Source organism: Carassius auratus, chromosome 5 (assembly GCF_003368295.1).
Source record: "Carassius auratus strain Wakin chromosome 5, ASM336829v1, whole genome shotgun sequence".
Lineage (NCBI taxonomy): Eukaryota > Metazoa > Chordata > Actinopteri > Cypriniformes > Cyprinidae > Carassius > Carassius auratus.
In genome coordinates this window covers 9,775,160-9,795,460 of record NC_039247.1, presented here as the reverse complement: position 1 = coordinate 9,795,460, position 20,301 = coordinate 9,775,160, and the positions used below count along the sequence as shown (strand labels likewise).

The 20,301-nt window shown below is 38.5% G+C and overlaps 2 protein-coding genes across 3 annotated transcripts; one reads left to right on the top strand and one right to left on the bottom strand.

Moving 5' to 3' along the window:
- The first annotated feature begins 79 nt into the window (after nt 1–79).
- Nucleotides 80–3,830, top strand: LOC113074359 (barH-like 1 homeobox protein). The gene is made up of 3 exons (XM_026247188.1): nt 80–1,377; nt 1,948–2,170; nt 3,243–3,830. Exons 1-3 carry the CDS (start codon nt 981–983, stop codon nt 3,520–3,522), a joined length of 900 nt encoding a protein of 299 aa, XP_026102973.1. The 5' UTR covers nt 80–980; the 3' UTR covers nt 3,523–3,830.
- A 1,115-nt stretch (nt 3,831–4,945) lies between these two features.
- Nucleotides 4,946–18,819, bottom strand: LOC113074343 (DEAD (Asp-Glu-Ala-Asp) box polypeptide 31). Of its 2 annotated transcripts, none has more exons than XM_026247169.1 (21): nt 18,705–18,819; nt 18,378–18,508; nt 17,946–18,262; nt 17,778–17,853; nt 17,637–17,680; nt 17,495–17,565; nt 17,205–17,269; nt 16,877–16,921; nt 16,711–16,752; nt 16,544–16,608; nt 16,060–16,179; nt 15,669–15,775; nt 15,085–15,299; nt 14,412–14,579; nt 12,963–13,022; nt 11,930–11,980; nt 11,709–11,848; nt 11,147–11,231; nt 10,517–10,628; nt 9,972–10,167; nt 4,946–5,512 (listed from the first exon to the last, which is right to left on the bottom strand). In XM_026247169.1, the coding sequence occupies exons 1-21, from the start codon at nt 18,730–18,732 to the stop codon at nt 5,365–5,367; spliced, it is 2,286 nt and encodes a 761-aa protein (XP_026102954.1). In that variant the 5' UTR covers nt 18,733–18,819; the 3' UTR covers nt 4,946–5,364. The 2 variants fall into 2 exon arrangements, with proteins under 2 accessions (XP_026102954.1, XP_026102960.1); XM_026247175.1 differs by having other exon boundaries at nt 18,378–18,549; nt 18,633–18,770.
- Nucleotides 18,820–20,301: the final 1,482 nt, after the last annotated feature.

Sequence of the window (20,301 nt, the reverse complement as noted above, 5' to 3'; positions counted from 1 at the left end):
TATATCAATGTATAACTATATATAGTGTATATATATTGCATAAAACATTTTAGATCTAATAAAAACCGAAGTGTTATCTATAAAAATCTAGCATTTTATATTGGTCCCTGGGATATCAGAGTTCTGCTGGGGATCTCTGTACATGTTTAAAAACCCTGTGGTTTAGAGGTTGCTCTGAAAGAGGAAACAAGGAAATAGTGGTGAAGTGGTAAATGTAAAATCTGGCACCTAGTGCGGGATCCAGATGTCACGTAATACGTGCCTGCTTTTTATATAGAAGAAAAGAGGGAGGGTTGACTACGGTATGTTTCTCCCCCTCCCATAACACATACGTGATCATCACCCCCCAAAAACACCTTTTAACCAATAACGACGTAGCGCTCGGGACAAACGCGGAATGGACACCTTTTAAAGCTCGTTCCTCCTCCTGTATTGGCCGTTTCCTGGAGGGTGTCATTTTCAGGTCGTGGAGATCACTGCCTGTGTTTATACTGTTACACAGGTTTAGTCCTCGCAGACCTGGACGAGAATTGTACACATCAGCATCGGGTTTAGGTCAGAGGATTTGGGGCTTTGTATGGCTGTAGTTGTGTCTCTAGAAAGCCAGACATGTTTTCAAGCTGATTAATAGTTTTATAATGAGTGCTGACAGTGCTGTTCTTATGTAGCCTAGTTGTACCTGTCCTTGGTGCTGAAACTGACCGGTGCATTTTAAGGAATCGTTTTTGAAGGAGTGTACGAGGACAAATTCAACAAAACTGACCTGCATTCAACAACAGGAGGATAATCTGGTAAAAATCGCTAAGTTAAAAAGGTGGACCTTTTTTTTCCTGGGACAGGATCACAAGGAGTTTGACAGACTTTTTTTATGGCCATAATTATAATTTAATTTTACTGTTTTGAGTCAAAACATTTTCTTTGTATCACCAAAACCAGTGTCAAAAAGGACAAATGTACATTTGATATCGATCTGTCTCGCGATGGAAGTATCAAACGGGTCAAGCTTTGGGATCGAGTCATTACTCAATCAGAGACCGAGCAGTCCGTGTATGTCGAAGAGGGAGTGCATGTCTCCAGCGGAGTTGAGCCCGCGGTCGGACCTGGACAGCGGCTGTTCGTCGCCTCCCTCCCCGAGGCGGACTTCGGTGGAAGACGCGGTGCAAAGACACGCTCGAGCTCTCGGACTGGACTCTCCTTTACAATTATCCCAGCAGCCGCGAACAGTCACGTCCTCGTTCTTGATCAGAGACATACTAGCGGACTGCAAACCATTGGCAGCTTGTGCTCCTTATTCCAGCACTGGACAGTCAGCACAAGATGCTGAAGACTGTATGGACAAACTTCACAGCAATTCGTCCTCGGACAGTGAATACAGGGGTGAGACACACTATTATTATTATTTTAAATTAAGATTTAAATTACAAATGGATATATGGTCACACGCCCTTATGCATTTTTACATTCCCAAGAAATTAGGTAAAACTTACAGAGTAAAGATAAATCTAAAAATAAAATTTATATTTTTGTTTTAAAAATATCTAAAATTAGGCTGAAAACGGAGGTTTTAAGAGATCACAAAATAAGTAGGCTACGAATAAGTAGCTAGCCTACAGCATTTTCAAATTATTTATATTTTTATGATCATATTGTCGTTTTGTTTCCACTTCGTTCTTACAACAGTTCAATGCAATTAATCGTTACATTTATTTGCAATCGAAACAGGGTATTTAAGAAATAACGCCTGTGTTGGTAGCCATTTATTCAGATGGATATAATGGTAGCAAAATAATATTAGCAAAAACTGTTAAGTGCTGTTTAAACGCCTGTCTAAATTTTAAATAGCCTAATGAAAATATCAGAATTTTTCTAATGTGAAATAAGCAATATAACAAACCTCTGTCTAAATGACAAATGTTTATGGTGTAAATATGTGCATGGGGTTTTCAGTGAAAGACGAAGCTGATCGAGAAATCTCCAGCAGCAGAGACAGTCCCAGCTCCCGGCTGAAGAAGCCTCGTAAAGCGCGCACTGCGTTCTCTGATCAGCAGCTCGCGCAGCTCGAGCGCAGCTTCGAGCGTCAGAAGTACCTGAGCGTGCAGGACAGGATGGAGCTGGCAGCGTCTCTCAACCTCACCGACACACAGGTCAAAACATGGTACCAAAACCGCAGGTGAATACAAACATCTTGTGAAACCTCACACAGAAGCACGCTGACAAAGATGCAGTTGACTAGCAGCCATTATGCGGGTCGAACCACTTGAAGGAGGGGGGTTAAATTTAAAGGTTAAAATCAGGTTTTATATTTAAACAATTTTAATCATATAAATAGTATGCTGTCAAAAATTAATTGTAGCAGTTTTGTGCTGTATCATGCTGTCAAAAAAAAAAGAAAAAAAAAGAAACCACAACGGGAAAAAGTTATGTAGACTACAACCTCGCACACCACGAGTTGAACACATTTTGTCATAAATAATAAATTACTGCATCGTGTATCAATAATTTAGCTTCCGCGTAGTAATTAAACAATTGCAAAATTATTAATTATTTATCTGAAATGGCTCTTTGCTGAGTGACAATTTGACTGGTGAGTGTTCTGGATAACACACAGATTCATCCTCGACCACCAAAAACTTTCCGTGAAGCGCCAAATATTTGTTTACAGTTTGGTTGTTTATTTATTATTAATAATATTCATAGATCTGATTGCATTAAGGCGATGTTGGAAAAATCAACTAGGCCTATTTGTAATTTTATCCATGTTGATTAAAGAATTTTGAAAATAATTTACACCCCTTCCTACATAGAAGAAAAAAAGTAGCCTACTAAATATTCTTCTTGCACCTTGAATTCTAAAACACTTTCAAATCACGAGGTGTTCTTAGAACAAAACGTTCATTTTCATATAAATGTCAAATTATGCATAAATAAATAGATCATAAAAACTTAAAGATATTGAAACACCTAAATGGGTCGCCTTTATTTTATGGGTTAGTGTCAAATGCCAAAAAAAATAAATAAAAATAAAACAAAGGAAAAATGGCTTCACGCACATTATTTGATGCCAAGATAAATAAAAAAAAATCTGTATTTAATTAACACCACCACCACCAGTAGCCTAAATATAATGCTAAACTACGGGAACGTTTTCAGTAATGTCAGCCATTTATTGAGAATATGTAGATATAAAAACTTTAACATTATATTGTAAGTTAATGATGCCCCACGTTTTTGTTTCCAAACAGAACGAAGTGGAAACGGCAGACAGCGGTTGGACTTGAGCTCCTCGCAGAAGCAGGGAATTACTCAGCTCTACAGAGAATGTTCCCATCACCCTATTTTTATCCCCAAAGTCTGATGTCTAACCTCGACCCGGGAGCAGGGCTGTATCTGTACAGAGGGCCGTCGGCGCCTCCTCCACCGGTTCAGCGGCCTCTGGTCTCGAGGATCCTCCTGCACGGTCTTCAGGGCAGCGGAGATCCAGCAGCTCTCCCGGGAGTGATACCGCGACACACGCCGCGATGAACTGATCATCATCCAACCTGACAAAAACCTCCAACCTCAGGAACGACAGGGTTACGCTTGGACAATATGCTGAAAATATAAACGCGCAATAATAGACTTTCCAAATGACTCTGACCAAAAGGTGAATGCTAAATATTTATTAAACTCTAACCGGAAGAAGTTGTCAGAAAATTATTTGATGAGGTTCCATCACCTCATGAACCTCCTTACTGTTTTCTGAAAGAAGGTGCTCTTCTCCTAAGAAATGGCGTGGTTTATTTGCACAAAATTATGACACAAGCAAACCAAAATAAACGGTCAAAAAAAAATCAGTTTAACCGTATGCAATAGTTGTGGATTTTTGTCTACGTAATAATAAAAATGCATTTTAAGAACAAAAATAAAACTAAAACACCACCAATAGCCTAATAATAATTAACTAATGTAATTCCAACAAATGTATTTTGTCACCGATTATTGTGATGGCAAGGCTGAGCAAAATAATACTAATACTAGCTACTACTACTAATAATAATAATAACAAAAACAAAAACAGTTTTTCTAATGAAATGCATAGTTCAGCGCAAAAATGATTCATGCAATACAACCTGTTCACACAATTAATCCGTTTTTGTGGAAATTGTGTTGTGTTTATGGGTAGTTTACAAGCCGGTTCAACAGACGCCAAAATAATTTCTGAATAAAGAATGTGAATGTCAAATATTACGGTCACAAAGTACTTTATTATTTCATATTCTCTTGGTCAAACAATTTTTGTATAATGGTTGTAAATGGTGCAATAAATGGGCTTTAAAATTAGCAAAAAAAAAAGTTTAAACACACACACAAACTCATTCGTATAACTGCATTACAGTTTCAATTAAACCATCAGCCCCTGAACGCTGAACACGCAATAAAAAGAAAAAAAAAATTACATTACCGACAATGGAACATTTTGTGAGTTCTCTTCACTAGATCTTCGTGCAGAGAAGCCCAGCACCGAAACGAGCCTATCTGGGTAAGTGGTTTGTTGTCTGGGTTTAATTGACCAATCATAAGTGGTTTCATAATTACAGACCAATAAATTTTTACAAGCAGCTTTCGCTGTAATAAAGCGACCGTGAAAAGCAATATTCCGGTCAAATTTCTTTTAGGGCTCGATGCGAAGACTCGGCCAAAAGACAGCAGCTGGTGACCGCGCGAGTCAGACTCGACGCTTGGACAGCTGCTCAGCGTCAGCCTCCATATCCACCCCTATATACCTGACCAAGCCGAAATTCAAGCCAGGGAAAAGAGCTAAAAAGCCTTTAACAAAGATTATTTTTAAGCGGCGTCATAACCGTGAACAAGGCATGCTAGGTTTGGTCACCAGTGACTCTGAATAACGTTCTGATTATATCCTGTGGAGAGCCCAAATTCAGATGAAATGAAACAAACACACCTATTAAATACAACCCACTTTAATATAAAATTTAGTGAGTGTTTTACAACATTTTGATGAAACTGCTTGCTTTCCTGTAAATCACATTGCTTAAATAGTCATATTTATGGCACCACATTTATGATTATGAATTCATAGATCAACAGTGACATCAATTGTAAGCGATAAAACATTCCTTATGCACTTGACTCTAATACGCCTATTTTACCATCTGTATAAAAGCTTTTTTATGCAGATGATAAAAGCAGATTTTCGGACCACGCTGCTGACAATTCCTGCTTTGTCTCAGGTAAAAAAAAGTGTCACTGTATAAAAAAAAAACACCTGAGTGTTCACTCTGAGAATCCACCTGGCTGCAAAGGACACCCAACTCAGCACATCTCAGCCGAAAAGAGTCTCCGATCTCTACAAAGTCCTCCCCTTCATTCTGCAGTAGATTGCTCTTCCTCGGCTTGACCTTTATTCTTTTTCCTCTTCTTCTTAGACTTGGATTCTCCATCTATCCCACTGAGAAATTCGGAGCGCATTAGGTTTGACACACGTTCTTTCGCTGTGAGTTTCTTGGGAGGCCTGAAAAACATACAAAAAAAAAAAAACCCATTTCACTCTTATCTGTATTTAAGAAGCCAAAACCGAAACAGAATAAAGAAAAAAAGGTCAGATATAAATCTATTAACTACAATGATTAACAGGAACTGTGTGTTCAAAAGCATCCCAAAGCATGAATCTGAGATTTATCCTGTCAAGGTAGGCTGGCTAGCTTGAGACCAGCTAAACAAATTTCCCACTGTCGTCAATAAAAGGCTTGTAGACAGCAGCGGGGGCCTGATGTAAAACTAGTGACTGTTTATCTAATCAATAACTCCGGAGAATGAAGTGGCGCTTTGCCCCCGTGGGGCTGCTTAAGGATCCAACACACACACACACACACACACCTCATGGTGACACACGACAGACTCTACCCCCAGGGCTTAGAGCAGCTATGAGATAGCAGTTATTGATCTTTTGGTCCCTGAGCACTCTACAGGGACCCCTACAGGCGATATGAAGCATGTATACAGAGCAAAGGTGTGTTTATATTATATACAGTATAGAATGTCACCATATTCACAAATAATAAAAACGTGTCACAAAATATAATATATGCCTCAGCAGAAGTGGCCCATCAGCTGGGTCAGCGTTAAAACCAAAGTTCATTTCGAAAGTAAAGATTGTAGAGAGGTAGATCTACAAGCAGAGCTACAAAATAGAATGAAATTATGCAAAGCACCTGAGCACAATGACATAACTAATGCTCCCAAAACTATTTAGCTTTAACAGAGCTAGACTGGAAAGACAGACCAAAGAACAACACAAAACACACTGTGGGACGTCCAGAGAGACACAAGGTCCCCATAATTTCTGACTAATGAATCTCTGTGATTTATTTGTCCATGAGTTTTCCACTCATTTATGAAAAAAAAAAGGGTTCATAAAGATTATGGTCTCCACTGAACTATAAAGCAGCACAACGGTTTTCAATAGTGATAATGACAAGAAATGTTTCCTATGCACCAAATCATCATATTAGAATGGTTTCTGAAGGGTGTAACTATAGACTGGAGTAGGATATAGGATATATGCAGGAATAACTTGTATTTTAAAATATTAAAACAAGTGTTTTACATTATATAATTATTGTACATTAATAATATTAGATTTGACTATTTTAGATTAAATAAATGCAGCCTTGATACGCATACGTGTCTATATACACTCCATATTAATTTATATTATCAAATAAAATATATGAACAATAAAATATTAATACAACATGTAAGAAACTCTCAAAGGTACTGGGATGTGTCTGTGTATTTTTGGTTGCCTGTAAGGGCCTCTCTCCCGTGTACCAGAGGTCTTTGTTGTCGAGTCGCGTGTCCATAAGTGTGTGTGTGTGTTTTATTGGTGTGATCTGCTCATTACAGAAATCTTGTATGGACATGGACCGTGTACACCACAGCCAGCTGTAATGAAGTCTCCTGACATGACGGCTAGACTTGACTGAGTCCGTAAGACAGCACAGCACAACACAGCAATGTCACACACACACAATTAGGCTGGGAATAGTAAATGTTAATAGGGCCAAAGCACTGACCAGTTAAGTGGTATCGGCATAGTGCATCAAGAATATTCTATAGAGAGTGATGGCTGGAAAATAAAGATGTCAGCTGTCAGCTATGATGGCTGATAAGTTCATTACGGCTGTTGTCTGGGCAGCGGAGAGAGAGTGTGTGTGAGTGTGTTATGGCTGCTCTAGGGGCAGCTCCTTGGGGACTGACCTATTGTCCCTCTCCATGGGTTTCATTCACAGGTCCTGCTGCAGGTCACCCTGCCAATTACTAGTGGTTAGACACTTGCTTCTCCCTACAGTGTCTGTGCCAGCAGGGCACAAGTCAAAACTCAACACTACCATAAAGAAGCGTACCTTTACAAATTAAGCCATAAAACACAAAAATATACAAAATAACAAAATGTAAAATTCTGAAATCATAAAAGTGGATCAAATGAGCAGGGCTTCAAAAAAATTTACAAAAATTGAGGCAGCCACTGGCTTCTAATTAAAGCCAAATAACTTTTTTTTTTAAGCTGACAAATTACAAAATCACCTGATAAAGATGGTTAGGTTTTAGTCACTGCATTTTATTGCTACAAGATGACTATTACTGATCAGTGGGTACGGCAAGTAAAAAAACCAAAACAATTACATATTATCACACACACACGTACGTATCATATTATATATATATATATATATATATATATATATATATATGTGTTTTATATATATTATATATGTGTGTGTATATATATATATATATATATATATATATATATATATATATATACACACACACACACATATATACATACATATATACACACACACACACATCTCTCTCTCGCTCTCTCGTATGAGTAATTTCTTCACAATTCGTACATCGCAAATTGTGCTGTCGCTCTAATAAAAATAGAAACCTTTCATGAAACGCAGTCCTTACAATCTCTTTTAAATTATGGTCACACTTTAAGATTTTGTCACATTTAAAGTCATGACAGGACTTCACGCTTATAATTTTACATATAAAGCATTCTAGAATGAAAGTAGCAAGTTTGAGAACACAGCACCCTTCCAAAATGGAATAAAATCTTCTGTAAAGAACGGGAGTTGGGCGTCTGTTTTATTACTCCGAAATAAAACAACGTGCCTCAATTACATTTTATGTGTCACTAACCTTGAGTTAAACAACTTTAACATCAGATTTTACCAAACTGTACCTGACACCCCCTTTACAGCACACAGAGGCTTTTGAGGCTTTATCTCAAAGGCACACTGAAGAACTGAGGGTTAGATGAAAGAGTGTAGTAAAATACAACAGAATACACGCACAAAAACAGAAATGTTCAAATGACGGCTCTGGTCTGACAAGAGAACTGTGATCACTGCGTGTGCGGGTCAGCTATGAAACATGCTGAACACTACAGGAGAGATACATATGTCAATATTCTTTATTTAAACAAAAATGCACACGGATTCAGATAAAGATTTCACTGTGTGACAGTCATGATGTTCAGCATGGCTTTTGGCTCAGTTTAATCAGGTGTCCTGTGGAGAATCTGATCACACAAAGGAAGGCCTACACCAACACATCCATGCTTGAGGGCTAGTCTGGACATGACCTTTGCTAACCAGACCCTACACTTGCAGCGTCACATTCAATCCTGTGGGAAATGACCACTAATAACCATACAGTGTCAAGCAGTGGTTAGTGGCCTAACAACCGTACTGGCCATATCATCAGTACATAATCATCACCATCCAAATTATGCCTACTTCCACCAAAGACTCCTATCAGATTTAATAAAGCAGTTATTGGAACAAGAATACATACTTTGTGAATAATGCTACTCTGCATCACACCTTAAAGGAAGGTGAGGGAAAACAAGAGGGGTGAGTGTGTCAGAGGTGAAAGGTAAAACTCGCAGCTGGTAAAAGCAGGACTTGACTAGTCCTCCTTGACCCTGTAAAGCTCTGCTACACTGAAAGACTCAGAGCTGCCAAGAGTGTGTGTGAGCTGTGGGCTTTTCTCCAGCGCAGCCCTGCCGGCAATTTTCAGGGCAGCTGTGACAGGACAGTTACAGTAACAGATCGTCTTCCAACACAACTCAAAGTCATTTCTTTTCCTTTTTCTGCAAGAAGTGATAAGTGGATGCAATCTTGTACCAGAAAGGGTTTTGGTGGTTTCACATAGGCTGTGTTTTGCTAAACACAAGATTTATAGTCTTGCTAAGAAATGGAAAGAGTACTGGTTCTCTGGTACATAGTCAATACTAAAATAAAAAAATGGAACTATTCCTATTCTCCCTACAGCACACGTAGTTCTGAGTCTACAGACTCAATCTGATTTTGCAGTGGCTGTTAAACAGGTTTAAATTACTTGTAAACCTGAAGCAATGTTTGCTTAATAGAATATTCTTCAAGACTAACTCCTGGTTTCACAAACAAGGCTTAAACCTAGTCCCAAACTGAAATGTAAGTCTGAGTTGGTTCAACTGAAAGAAACTTGAACCAAAATTTGGTTTGGCAGTTTAGTCAAACAATGAGCTGCATTCCCAATTCAGTATAAAATCATGCACTTTTGGTTATAATATAGTCAATCACTGCCTTACTTATTCTGGGATACACTACCTAAAATGCCTTCACTATACATTTTATGTAATGCATCCTTGCTGAAAAAAATAATAACTTATTTCTCTTTTTTTTTTTTTTACTGACCTCCAACTTTTTGAATGGTGGTGTACATGACATTGAATTAAACAGAACACTAAAAAAAAAAAACCTGAAAAGGTTACAGAAGCCACAAAGAAAAATATATAATCAAACAGAACATGGCTAAATTTATCTAAAAGTAGAACTAGAACATATTTTCTGGCAACGCAAACTGTTTGACAGATTCATAAATTACGGTTCAACTTCTAAAACTTGCAGTACCTCTTGGCTTTGTCTTTGCCCTTTTTGGAGTCTTTGCTGTTGGCAGGATTGGTGGTTATAGAGCTTCCCAGGCCCTGGGGTGCGTCCCTCAGGCCAAAGCTCTTAGCAGCGTGGCCCAGGTGCAGGCTACGGATGTGGAAGACGTGTTTCAGACTGGAGGGGTATGTGGTGTATGCTCTCAGGAAAGACTGCAGTGCTACAGGGCCAAAAAAAAAAAAATTTATAGCTCAGATAGTAGACATTTCCAAGCACTTTAGGGATTTCACTAGCAATAAAGGACTGACTTTAAATCATATTTTACACTTAATGCTTTATTGTTGTTGTATTTATTAAAATATTTTATTGATTACAAACAGTCACAACTGCAATACCAATGTAAATAGCAGAAAATTATGATTTAGAGGTTAAATCATTGTAAAAATGTCAAAAACATCTATATATAGCTAAATTTCTCCTATGTGATGAAGTAGTTGGGCTGCAAAAGTGTAAAACAAAACATCAGTTTAACATGGTTACCCTAAATGATAATTCATTTTCTGGCTTACCGCTCTTCGCTGTTTGCAGAGACTCGTTATTGGCATGAACATAATTCTCGAAGTCAGTCTGTAAAACAGTGGCTCTCTCTCGCACCTCCTGCTCAAAAGCCGTAGCTGATCTCTGCACAGTCGTGTACAAAGAGACACACACATCAAAGATGCACAAAAATGAGAGCAAAGTGAATGCATTACATTTCAGCAATTATGTGAAAAAAAAAAATCACATTTTATTATAATAAAAGCCAATAAAAAACCAAAAGCATCACATAAACATCACTGGTTATACACACTAATGACACCTCCCCTCCCCATCAATGACCTTTGACCCTCAAATGAGGCTGCTAACAAGGGGGGAGGCACGGGTGAGGATTACAACCAGCCGATTGGTGCTGGGAGGGAAAAGGACATTAAATCAGGATTAGGACTGACTGAGCGCTGGCAGAAACATTTGCCCATTGTTGTCAGACGGCTCTCATTGTTGAGAGGGAGGTGGGTGGAAGAAGATGAAGAGAAAGCCATTCTTCTCCCACAGCTGTTCTCTAGACCTGCATTTTCAACCACATCAATTCTTCAACCAAGACAGGAAAGTTCTAACAGTTATGCACAGTCAAACAAGTCAGCATTGACGTCAGAAGTTACCTTACTGTCCCATTTGCCTCGGCCTTTAAAACGCTCGTCCTTCATCAGAGTGGCCAAGATGTCCTCCATCTTCATCTCGGACAAACTGAGGGAGCCAAGAAGTGTAGATGGATATAATAAACAGATATATTAACCAATGGGAAAAAAATAACTTTTTCAAGACAGTGAGTTGTCTGAGTTAGATAGTTTAGATCAACACAGAGCCCTGCTAACCCTATCAAACTCCTCCTGATCATCCTTTAGTACTGTAAACTGTAACGTGAGCCAAATATCATAGTCCTTGTGCCAGCAGAACAGATTCTGCTCTCATGCAGAGAGACTGCGAGTGTGTTTTCTCTCTGCACTGGAAGCCTGTCACAGAGTCATTAGTCCAGCTCTTGACTATTATATTGTGAGCTTTGGAACAGAGACAAGAGCAGTTTGACCGTCTTTAATCACAGTGTCAGGGACTGGACTTCATCCACACATCAGACAGGACCTGCCCCACAGTCCCCTACTGCTGCGTGGGAGTTCACTGAAATGATAAGTAAATGTGATATAGATGAGATGTCAGTCAGCACACCTGATGTTGTGGTTGGCCAGCACATCCACAAAAGCCGTCTCAGAGGGGGTGAGGAAGAGTAGGCTGCTGCCCTGAGCTCCAATCCGTGCCGTGCGGCCCACACGGTGGACGTACTCCGCGGCAGAAACAGGAGGGTTATACTGCAACCGAAAGATGATATTCATTTAAAAATAATACTAGAATTGCAAGAGTTACGAGTTTTACACAGAAAGAAATCTAACCTGAACAATCCATGTAACCAGAGGCAGATCCAATCCACGTGCAGCCACATCCTAGGGAAAAACAAAAAGACATTTAAATATATATATTAAATATATACATTTAAATAATTAGAACAAAAGCACATATAATCAAAAATTGACTTTTTGAGATTTAAAATACTAAGATGTTCTACAATAATATATAATTAATAGTAAAATAACACTGTGTACAACAGTGCATAAAAAGATTGTGATGGAGTAAGAAAATTCACTTAATTGTGATTAAGTTGGCTCATTCTTGCTCCATAATATTCAGTCATATCCTAGCTTGGTTTGTCATGACACTGGGGTCTTATTTGTTGGTCTGACAAGAGCAAACAATGTTCTTGATTAACCTGATTCACTATACTAAATGTACTATATTGCCTTATTTTACAAATCCACTGCCACACTATGCTATTATGCTCTTGGAGTAACGATGATATTCATGGCTCCCTCCTAGTGGGACTGAATCTGCTTCCTTATGGATCGCACCAGCCCTGAGCTTTAACCACTATGCCACACTATTATTATTAAAATAAAAGTGTATTTAGACAATTTTCAATCTTAACTCCAGCTCAACCTCAACTAGCCTAAACCTTGAGTTGAGGTGTCTGGAGCTGGTACATATGGAGACCAACACAATGCCATGCCAGGCGGTCAACAGGAATAAAAGCACTCATTCACTCCAGGAGCCCTTCTGCAGAGTGACAAGATAGAGGAGAAGGGGGTGGAGGAAGGGGACGCACACACCTGTCCAGAACACTTTTGTATCAACTGAAATTATTAGATCAATCAATGCATTGAAGAGACAATTAACAAATTGTTTTTTTTAAATTAGGAATCCTTAGATTTTAAGAGTTTCCCAAAGAAAATTCACAAATTCATAAAAAGCTAATATTTAATTATATACAATATTCAATTAAATTTTTATGCATATTATATTTTAACACATATATTTAGACTGCATTCAGGATCCATTACCATACAAATGGTGTAAATCTGAATGACTTACCGTGCACAGCAGAATGCCAGTTTTACACTGTGAGAACTCCTGGAAGGCTTCGGTGCGTTCCTGAAAGTTCACAAAACAGTTGCCGTTATGTTTCTAAAGTGGACAAGAGAACACGGTATACAAGAGAAACTCTTAAGCTTAATCTTTAATTACAAAGTTATATGAGACAATATTCCAGCACAAATAAGTATTTGCATTTATATTACAACAAAAGATGAGGCAGAAACATGGATGAGAGCCCATCTGAAGATGGGATGTCCGACAGCTCCTCTCTTTTTCTGCATGGAGCACAATCTGTTGTGTACTGGAACAGCTGGCCCTCTCCTGCAGCTCTCCTCATCGGAGGAGACGTCCAGAGCTCAGCCAGTGCTGTCCCATTACCAAACCCATCCATAACACTACAGGCCAGCACCACACCCAGACCTGCTCTCTCATACATCTGACCGAGAGACTTCGAGAGTCCCCTGCCCTTCCAGTGCCATATGGGCGACCCATGGCAGCTCCATTTGTGAGGGGGGTGAGGGTGCAGGCTGGACAGTGGCAGGATGCAGTTCCCCTGACACTGCCACAGGGCACCAACTGCTGCTGCTTCCTGAAAGCCAGCTGGCCGAGAGCCGGTGGACCCCACCAGTCAACCAGACCATGATGGTCTAACCTAGTGTCATATGTTGCTAGTGATTCTGGATGCTTTTAAGAGACATGATCATTTCAGCAGAACAGAAGCATGGGCTCCTTTAAACTGCTGTTGTAGTCCAAAGGCTGGAATACACCACACGACTTTACTTAGCCCAGATTCAATTTACAATCTGGAGAAGTCGATGCTAATTGCTGAAAGTCAGAGGCATTCTGCAGATTTGAATTAATATAATTTTTTTTGAAAAATCATGTAGAGTATGATGGTCACACACTATGATTCCATTCAGTCAGAGAATATCAAACATTTTTGCAATTTTGATACAATTTTAGAACACATTATTTGTCACGCATCTCCTGGCAAGAAGCCACATTTTCCAGCGTGACTTTGTCTTGTCATATTTGGAATAGCTTGAAAGTCTGGAAGTGTGTGGTCCTCAGTAGCGTATGATGCCACTTTATAGAATTTGACAAATTCGGTGTATGGTGCCTGCGGTTTTAAAAATCTGTTCAGATTCTAAAAGTCGTGTAGTGCATTCTAGCCTTAAGGTAAAATCTGAATATTTAATTCCTGACTGAAAAACATCAGTGAGGCTATATAGAACAGATGCATACTAGCTTACCATGTATTTAAATACAAAATTTATATTTTTTTGAATTTATATACATTAAACATAGCAGTTGGTAACAAATTATTTACACATATCAAGTTGAATGTTAAAGCTACAGCAGCAAAAACAGACGAACAAATTCTGTGCATCCTGTGAACAAAACCTTGAGTATGATTATAACAGGACTTGACACATAATGTCTCACCTCTTGTCTCATGTTGCCATGGAGCCTGTAGAAGTTAAGGGATGTTGAGGTATGTTTGGTTGATGCAGTGCTGGGCTTCACACAGAGGACTGCAGTGAAGAGAGCAAGCAGAAACTCCACAGCCTCACAGCTGGATATGAAAACTATAATCTTCTGCCGCTGCTCAAACTATGTACAAAAACACAATAAAATGCTGAGGTCCAGTGACCGCTACTGTGCAACACAAGCAAACTACTTTGTTACAGTTCTAGCAGTAATAACATCGTTGGTTATCAGTTATCATATTTTTGCAACTGTTACTACTGTTCAAATATTTGTGGTAAGAAAGATATTTTTTGAAAGAAATTAATCCTTCAGCAAAGATGCATGGAATTGATCAAAAGTCATTCATAATGTTTCTTGAGCACCAAATCAGCATATTAAAAGCATTTCTGAAGGATCATGTGACAGGAGAAATGGCTGCTGAAAACATTACAGGTATAAAAAAATAAACATTTTTAAATGTATTGAAAAAACTAAACTTTCCATCTTATTTCTTCCCACATTTGGTAGATTATAAAACATTTCAATAATACATCAGGTTCAAACTGAAATGATTTGAGGTGATCTACAGTGTAACACAACAATACCACTGAGTGTTAATAACTGGGTTTTAACATATGGTGTCCTGTACCTTGCATTTGGCCAGAATAAAGGCAGCCAAACAGACCAGGTGGAGTTTGCTGGGCACCACCACCACGTGCTGCTGCAGCCTCTCAGGCACCGCATAGCTGTCTGACAGAGCCTGAGGGGCCGCCTGGGGACACGCTTCAACCGTGTCCTCGCTCCCCTCTGACACATGGATACTCACAGGCTCCTTCATACAGATACTGGCTAATCGGGACAGTCCTGGACGTGAAGAGAACAGGGTCAGCATAAACGGTTGCACACCTAAATAGATTGTCACCAAAATCCTTTTTTGATCAAAATGTCATGAGAGTAATACGTTTCTGTGACTTAGGACTGTCTAAAACTGGAAGTTGCTATACTAGGCTCAAAAACATTCAGTCTTCACTGGGATAAAGAGCCTGTTCGGTCATGCAAAGCAGAGACAGGCTAGACCTGAGAGACACCAGCTGTCAGCTCATCCTAGTCTGCTTCTGCTTGAATAAAGACAGTGCTGTACCTCCCAAAGTCTAAAGCGAGCGCTCATGCCACTGTCTTCCTTTAAATCCAGACAGACTCTGGACAGTGGTAGGGAGCGGACGATGAGCTTACCCTCGGTGAGTGTGGCTGAAAGCAGCACATTCTGCCTGGCAAGTCCAGTGGCATTCAAAGCATTCAGAATCACAGTCAGATCTTTCTCAAAGCCCAAATCCAGAGTCCTTCAAAACAGCATGGATAAACTAATCAAATACAGGGATACTGAGACACCTTCAAAATAGGGCAGCAAGAACTAATAAATAAAGCTGATAAAAATTGACAATTTAAAAGTAGTGAAAAACATTTTAATGATTAAAAGAAAGCATATTTATTTATTTGAATAGCAGTTTAATATCCAATTAGGATATGAATAAAATTAACAATTAAAGGTTAGCAAATTTGTTGTATCCGCAGCCCTAATGTAAACCACATTGTGTAATTTGTTAAATTCAGCAAACACACTGACCTGTCGGCTTCATCCAGAATGAGCCAGCTCACAGCACTGAAAGCAATACTTAGAGTGTTCTTTATGTGGTCCACCAGTCGGCCTGGAGTCGAGATCAGGATATTTATGCCCTTCCTCAGTCTGAGATCAAGACAAAGACCAGCACAAACATAAGGAAACACAGCAAGACACAGTGCAGACTGAAGTGAAACTGCAGAATGAGCTACACACTACTGTTAAAAGTTTGGAGTCGGTAAGATTTTAATGTTTCTGACAGAGGTCTCTTACACTCAACAAGGCTGCATTTATTTGATCAAAACCACAGTAAAAACAGGAATACTGAGAAATATTATTAAAATGTTTTTAATTTTTTTTTTTTTAATTATTCAATTTAATGCTTCTGTAACACAGTATACAATTATTTTACATTTGACTAAACACCGGAAATCTAACTCAGACCTCTTGCAGTAGATGTATGTATATTTTGTGTTATTGTGCTGTTAACCTGGCTTTTTCCGCTTTTCTTTTCTCTCCTCCCATCAGAACTCCCGGCACAATCCAGGTGAAAGGCTGGAAGGAAAAAATACAGTGAGTGACTTTTAAAGATTGAAAATGAAGTTGTTCAATTATGACAATACAGCATAATAATCTAGCAAAAGTGCAACTCCTCACTTTTAGAAGTTTCTGAAACATCTGAAAGCTCTGCAGGGCAAGCTGAAGGACAACCAGAAACAGATCCATGTGGAAGGAAATAAAAAAGGGTACATGTAAGGGGAAATATATATGGTATAAGATAAATCAGAAAACCATGATTGTTTTGTATCATTTAATACAATACCTCTCTGGTCGGCACAATCACAACAGCCAAAGGTCCATCTGATCTCTGATGATGAAACATCAAAGTTGATGCACATGACTATAAATAAATACACTTGAAATGGTGCAATTCTGACACAATTTTACCAATTTAATTTATATTATAATGTGCAGTGTTGAATGTCTGACTGCTAATGACCCCAATTTCTCCACACAGAATCAATAAATGGCCTAAATTTCAAATAAACAAATGTATTCATTTTAGCCAACTATGACGGAGTAAAACATAAAACGAAAATGACTATGTGATCAATCAGTAAAGTCTTGATACGGAGTGTAGGTTGACCTGCCTTCACTTTAGGCTGCATCGCTTGTAAGAACTGAACCACTGGAATTCCATAAGCCAATGTTTTTCCTGTAGGAAATATTTAGGAAAATAATATGAATAATCACACCTTTTAAAGTCATTTCTGTTTTTGTTCTTTCTTTGTAACTTCTAACAAACACTTTGGTGATTTTTGATATTTTGTAGCTCAGAGTAACTACGACACACAGAATCTTAGTAAGCAATTAAAATAATGATCTGAACAGTCAATATCTTATTACATTCGATTTACACGAAACAGGCCAGGAATCCCACCTGATCCAGTCTGGGAGCGCACCACAGCATCTTTACCGGACATCAACACTGGTATGGTTTTTTTCTGGACACTGAAACCACAGGTGATCATGAGAAAAATGCAAAGAGATGGACAATAAAAGTTAAGGTGAAGCTACAGTACCTCGTCATACTGGTCACATTCAACACCTTATGGAGCGTTGCCACCTGTAAAATAGTTTAGACCAGGAGAGAAAGGTAGAAGACTAAAGACAGACAGTTTTAATTGAGAGATTTGTTAAGTGATATTAAAGTTTGTTCGTACCAGATGAGGATGTAGATTCAGTTCTTCAAATGTGTTGCTGGTGAACACTGTCTCCTTTACTTGATTTACAGCAGGACTGGGAGAAAGAAAAAAAAAAAGCATGTAAAAGTCAATTTTGAGAAAGATGAGTACATTCACACAAGCTCAAATGCGTTGCATCTACTGTACCTGAGGACATCAGGGATCTCTGGGTTGTTTCTGAAGAGAGACGATGTCTTGATAAATGGTCTGCCATGGTCTCCATGCTCTTCGGAAGCTTTCTTTGGCAATGTTTTCACCTTTGATGGGGACTTTGCGGCAGACTTTTCTCTCTGGTCTCCGTTCTCCTCTGTGTCTCTATTATCACTCCTCTGAGAGGGGCTTCTGGGGGATTGCAGCTTTTGCTTATGTGTTTGCTGTTGACCAGTTTGATTAATCTTCCTCTGTTTGGAAGCGCTGCTCTCCTGGGGCTCGAAGACAGCCTTCCTCTTTGATTCCCACTTTTTCTGTTACATCAACACAAGCGTTACAACACTTCACAATCAGGCTGAAAGAAACTTGTACGTACATCTGTGTGTAATGACAATGCCAGCAACAACACCGAGTGCAGGACTGACTCACCTGTGTCCATTTCTCTGCTGATGACAGAGGTCTTCGGTTTGTCTTTTTGTCAAACTTTACGGGAGCAGAGGAGATGTTGAGCATCAGCGTGTCCTCAGCCATGACGGTAAACGGGTTGTATAACGTTACTCCTATTAAAACAAGCGGTATACTAGCAAAATAATTGTAATAAATTACACTCTCACAGACACACTGAACTAATCACAAGATAAGATACATATCGCATTATCATTCAGTTGAATAGCGGAAATGTATTTGTCAGGCTAAATGCAAGTAATGTTCACTTTTAAACAGTAAAAACACAACATAAACTATACATGTACATACTAATGTTCCACACGTGTTTTTCCAGCATCTACTACAACGTGAGGAAACTTCCGGCTAGGACGTTACCAAAATAAAAGTCCGGCTTCAGTGAGCAGTCGTTTTCATTCCCCCGAAAGTGTCAACATATTGAGTTATTTAACCACCGTTATTTTTGTGCTTGTTTTTCAGAACTGTTTTATTTAATTAAACTTTATTTACACTTTTTACTTAATATAAAATTAAGCTCCATTTTTATAAAAGTTGTTGAAAATTAAGCATTTTAATTAAATAAATTTGATTAAATTAATTTGTAAAGCTTTTTAATCAAGCATTTTAATTAAGCACCCTTAGAAGTTTGATAAAGCCTCTTGGTTGAGAACAATTGTTTAAAATATTATAAAATACACCTCCTGTCTTACACCATAACCATAATCAAATAATTTTTTCTCTTAAATTTCTATTAAAATTGTCTTTACACTTATACTCTATATTCTTTATATATATATATATATATATATATATATATATATATATATATATATATATACACACACACACTTCTTGGAGTTATTTACTTCTGCTAAAAGTCAAGCTTACTTTAAATTAATACATACAGCAGCATTAGGACAATACTTAGATGTATTTAAAGTGTTTCTCATTGAAACTCTCATTTTGATTTCAGTGGATTGAGAACACCATGTCATTTATAAAAGACAAAATGTGTTATAGTGCATACTTGTGTACATTTTATGGTGTAAAGATGTTGTGAGGCCTTTTAAAAGGATACTCGAAAATTCTGTTATAATTTATTCATGTCCTTCCAAACCTGTATGACTGACTTTCTGTGGAACACAAAACAAGATATTTTAAAGAATGCTGGTTTTGGGTCCCACTGACTTCCATTGTATTTTTGTCCATACAATGGAAGTCAACGGGAACCAAAACTGTTTGGTTTCCAACATTCTGTATTCCAGAGAAGAAAGTAAGTCAAACAACAGAGTGGAACAACAGGGTGAGAAAATCATGACCGGGTTTTCATTTTGGGTGAACTATCCTTTTAAGCACCTTTTCTCTGCACATTATTTGAAGCTTAAATATGAATTTTTCTAACATTATTACAATCACATTATATTTGTTCTACATAGTACAAATTTGAAATAAAACCTCTGTTGAAAATCACTCTTTGTTCAGACCAGAGGGAGCTCAGGGAATACTTCCTCATTCAGAAGCATTTCATTTTTGTAGCCTCCTCTCTCCCTTTGGATATACACAGGACCTCGTGTTTACATATTCAGAGGAGATGCATATTCTGGACCTCATCTGCTGTAATTAAGTCAGTGTGTGCCTGTCATAGCACGCTATCTTAGGGGAATTTAAAATTCAGCCTGTTAACATGTTCCTCTAACCAGTGTACTTAACTCCTTCCCCCCAAGTGGGAGTCATCCAGTGACCTCAACGAGAGGAAGAGAGATGGAGCGTGGATTTAATAATCAAAGCTGCATGCACTGGTTTCCTTAGCATGAGACCACTGAAGCGGGACTAATACTTCCCACCACCAAAGGTCTGGCCAGTCTGCTTTTTCTCGCTATGTTAATCAAACATACATCTGTATGTTGAA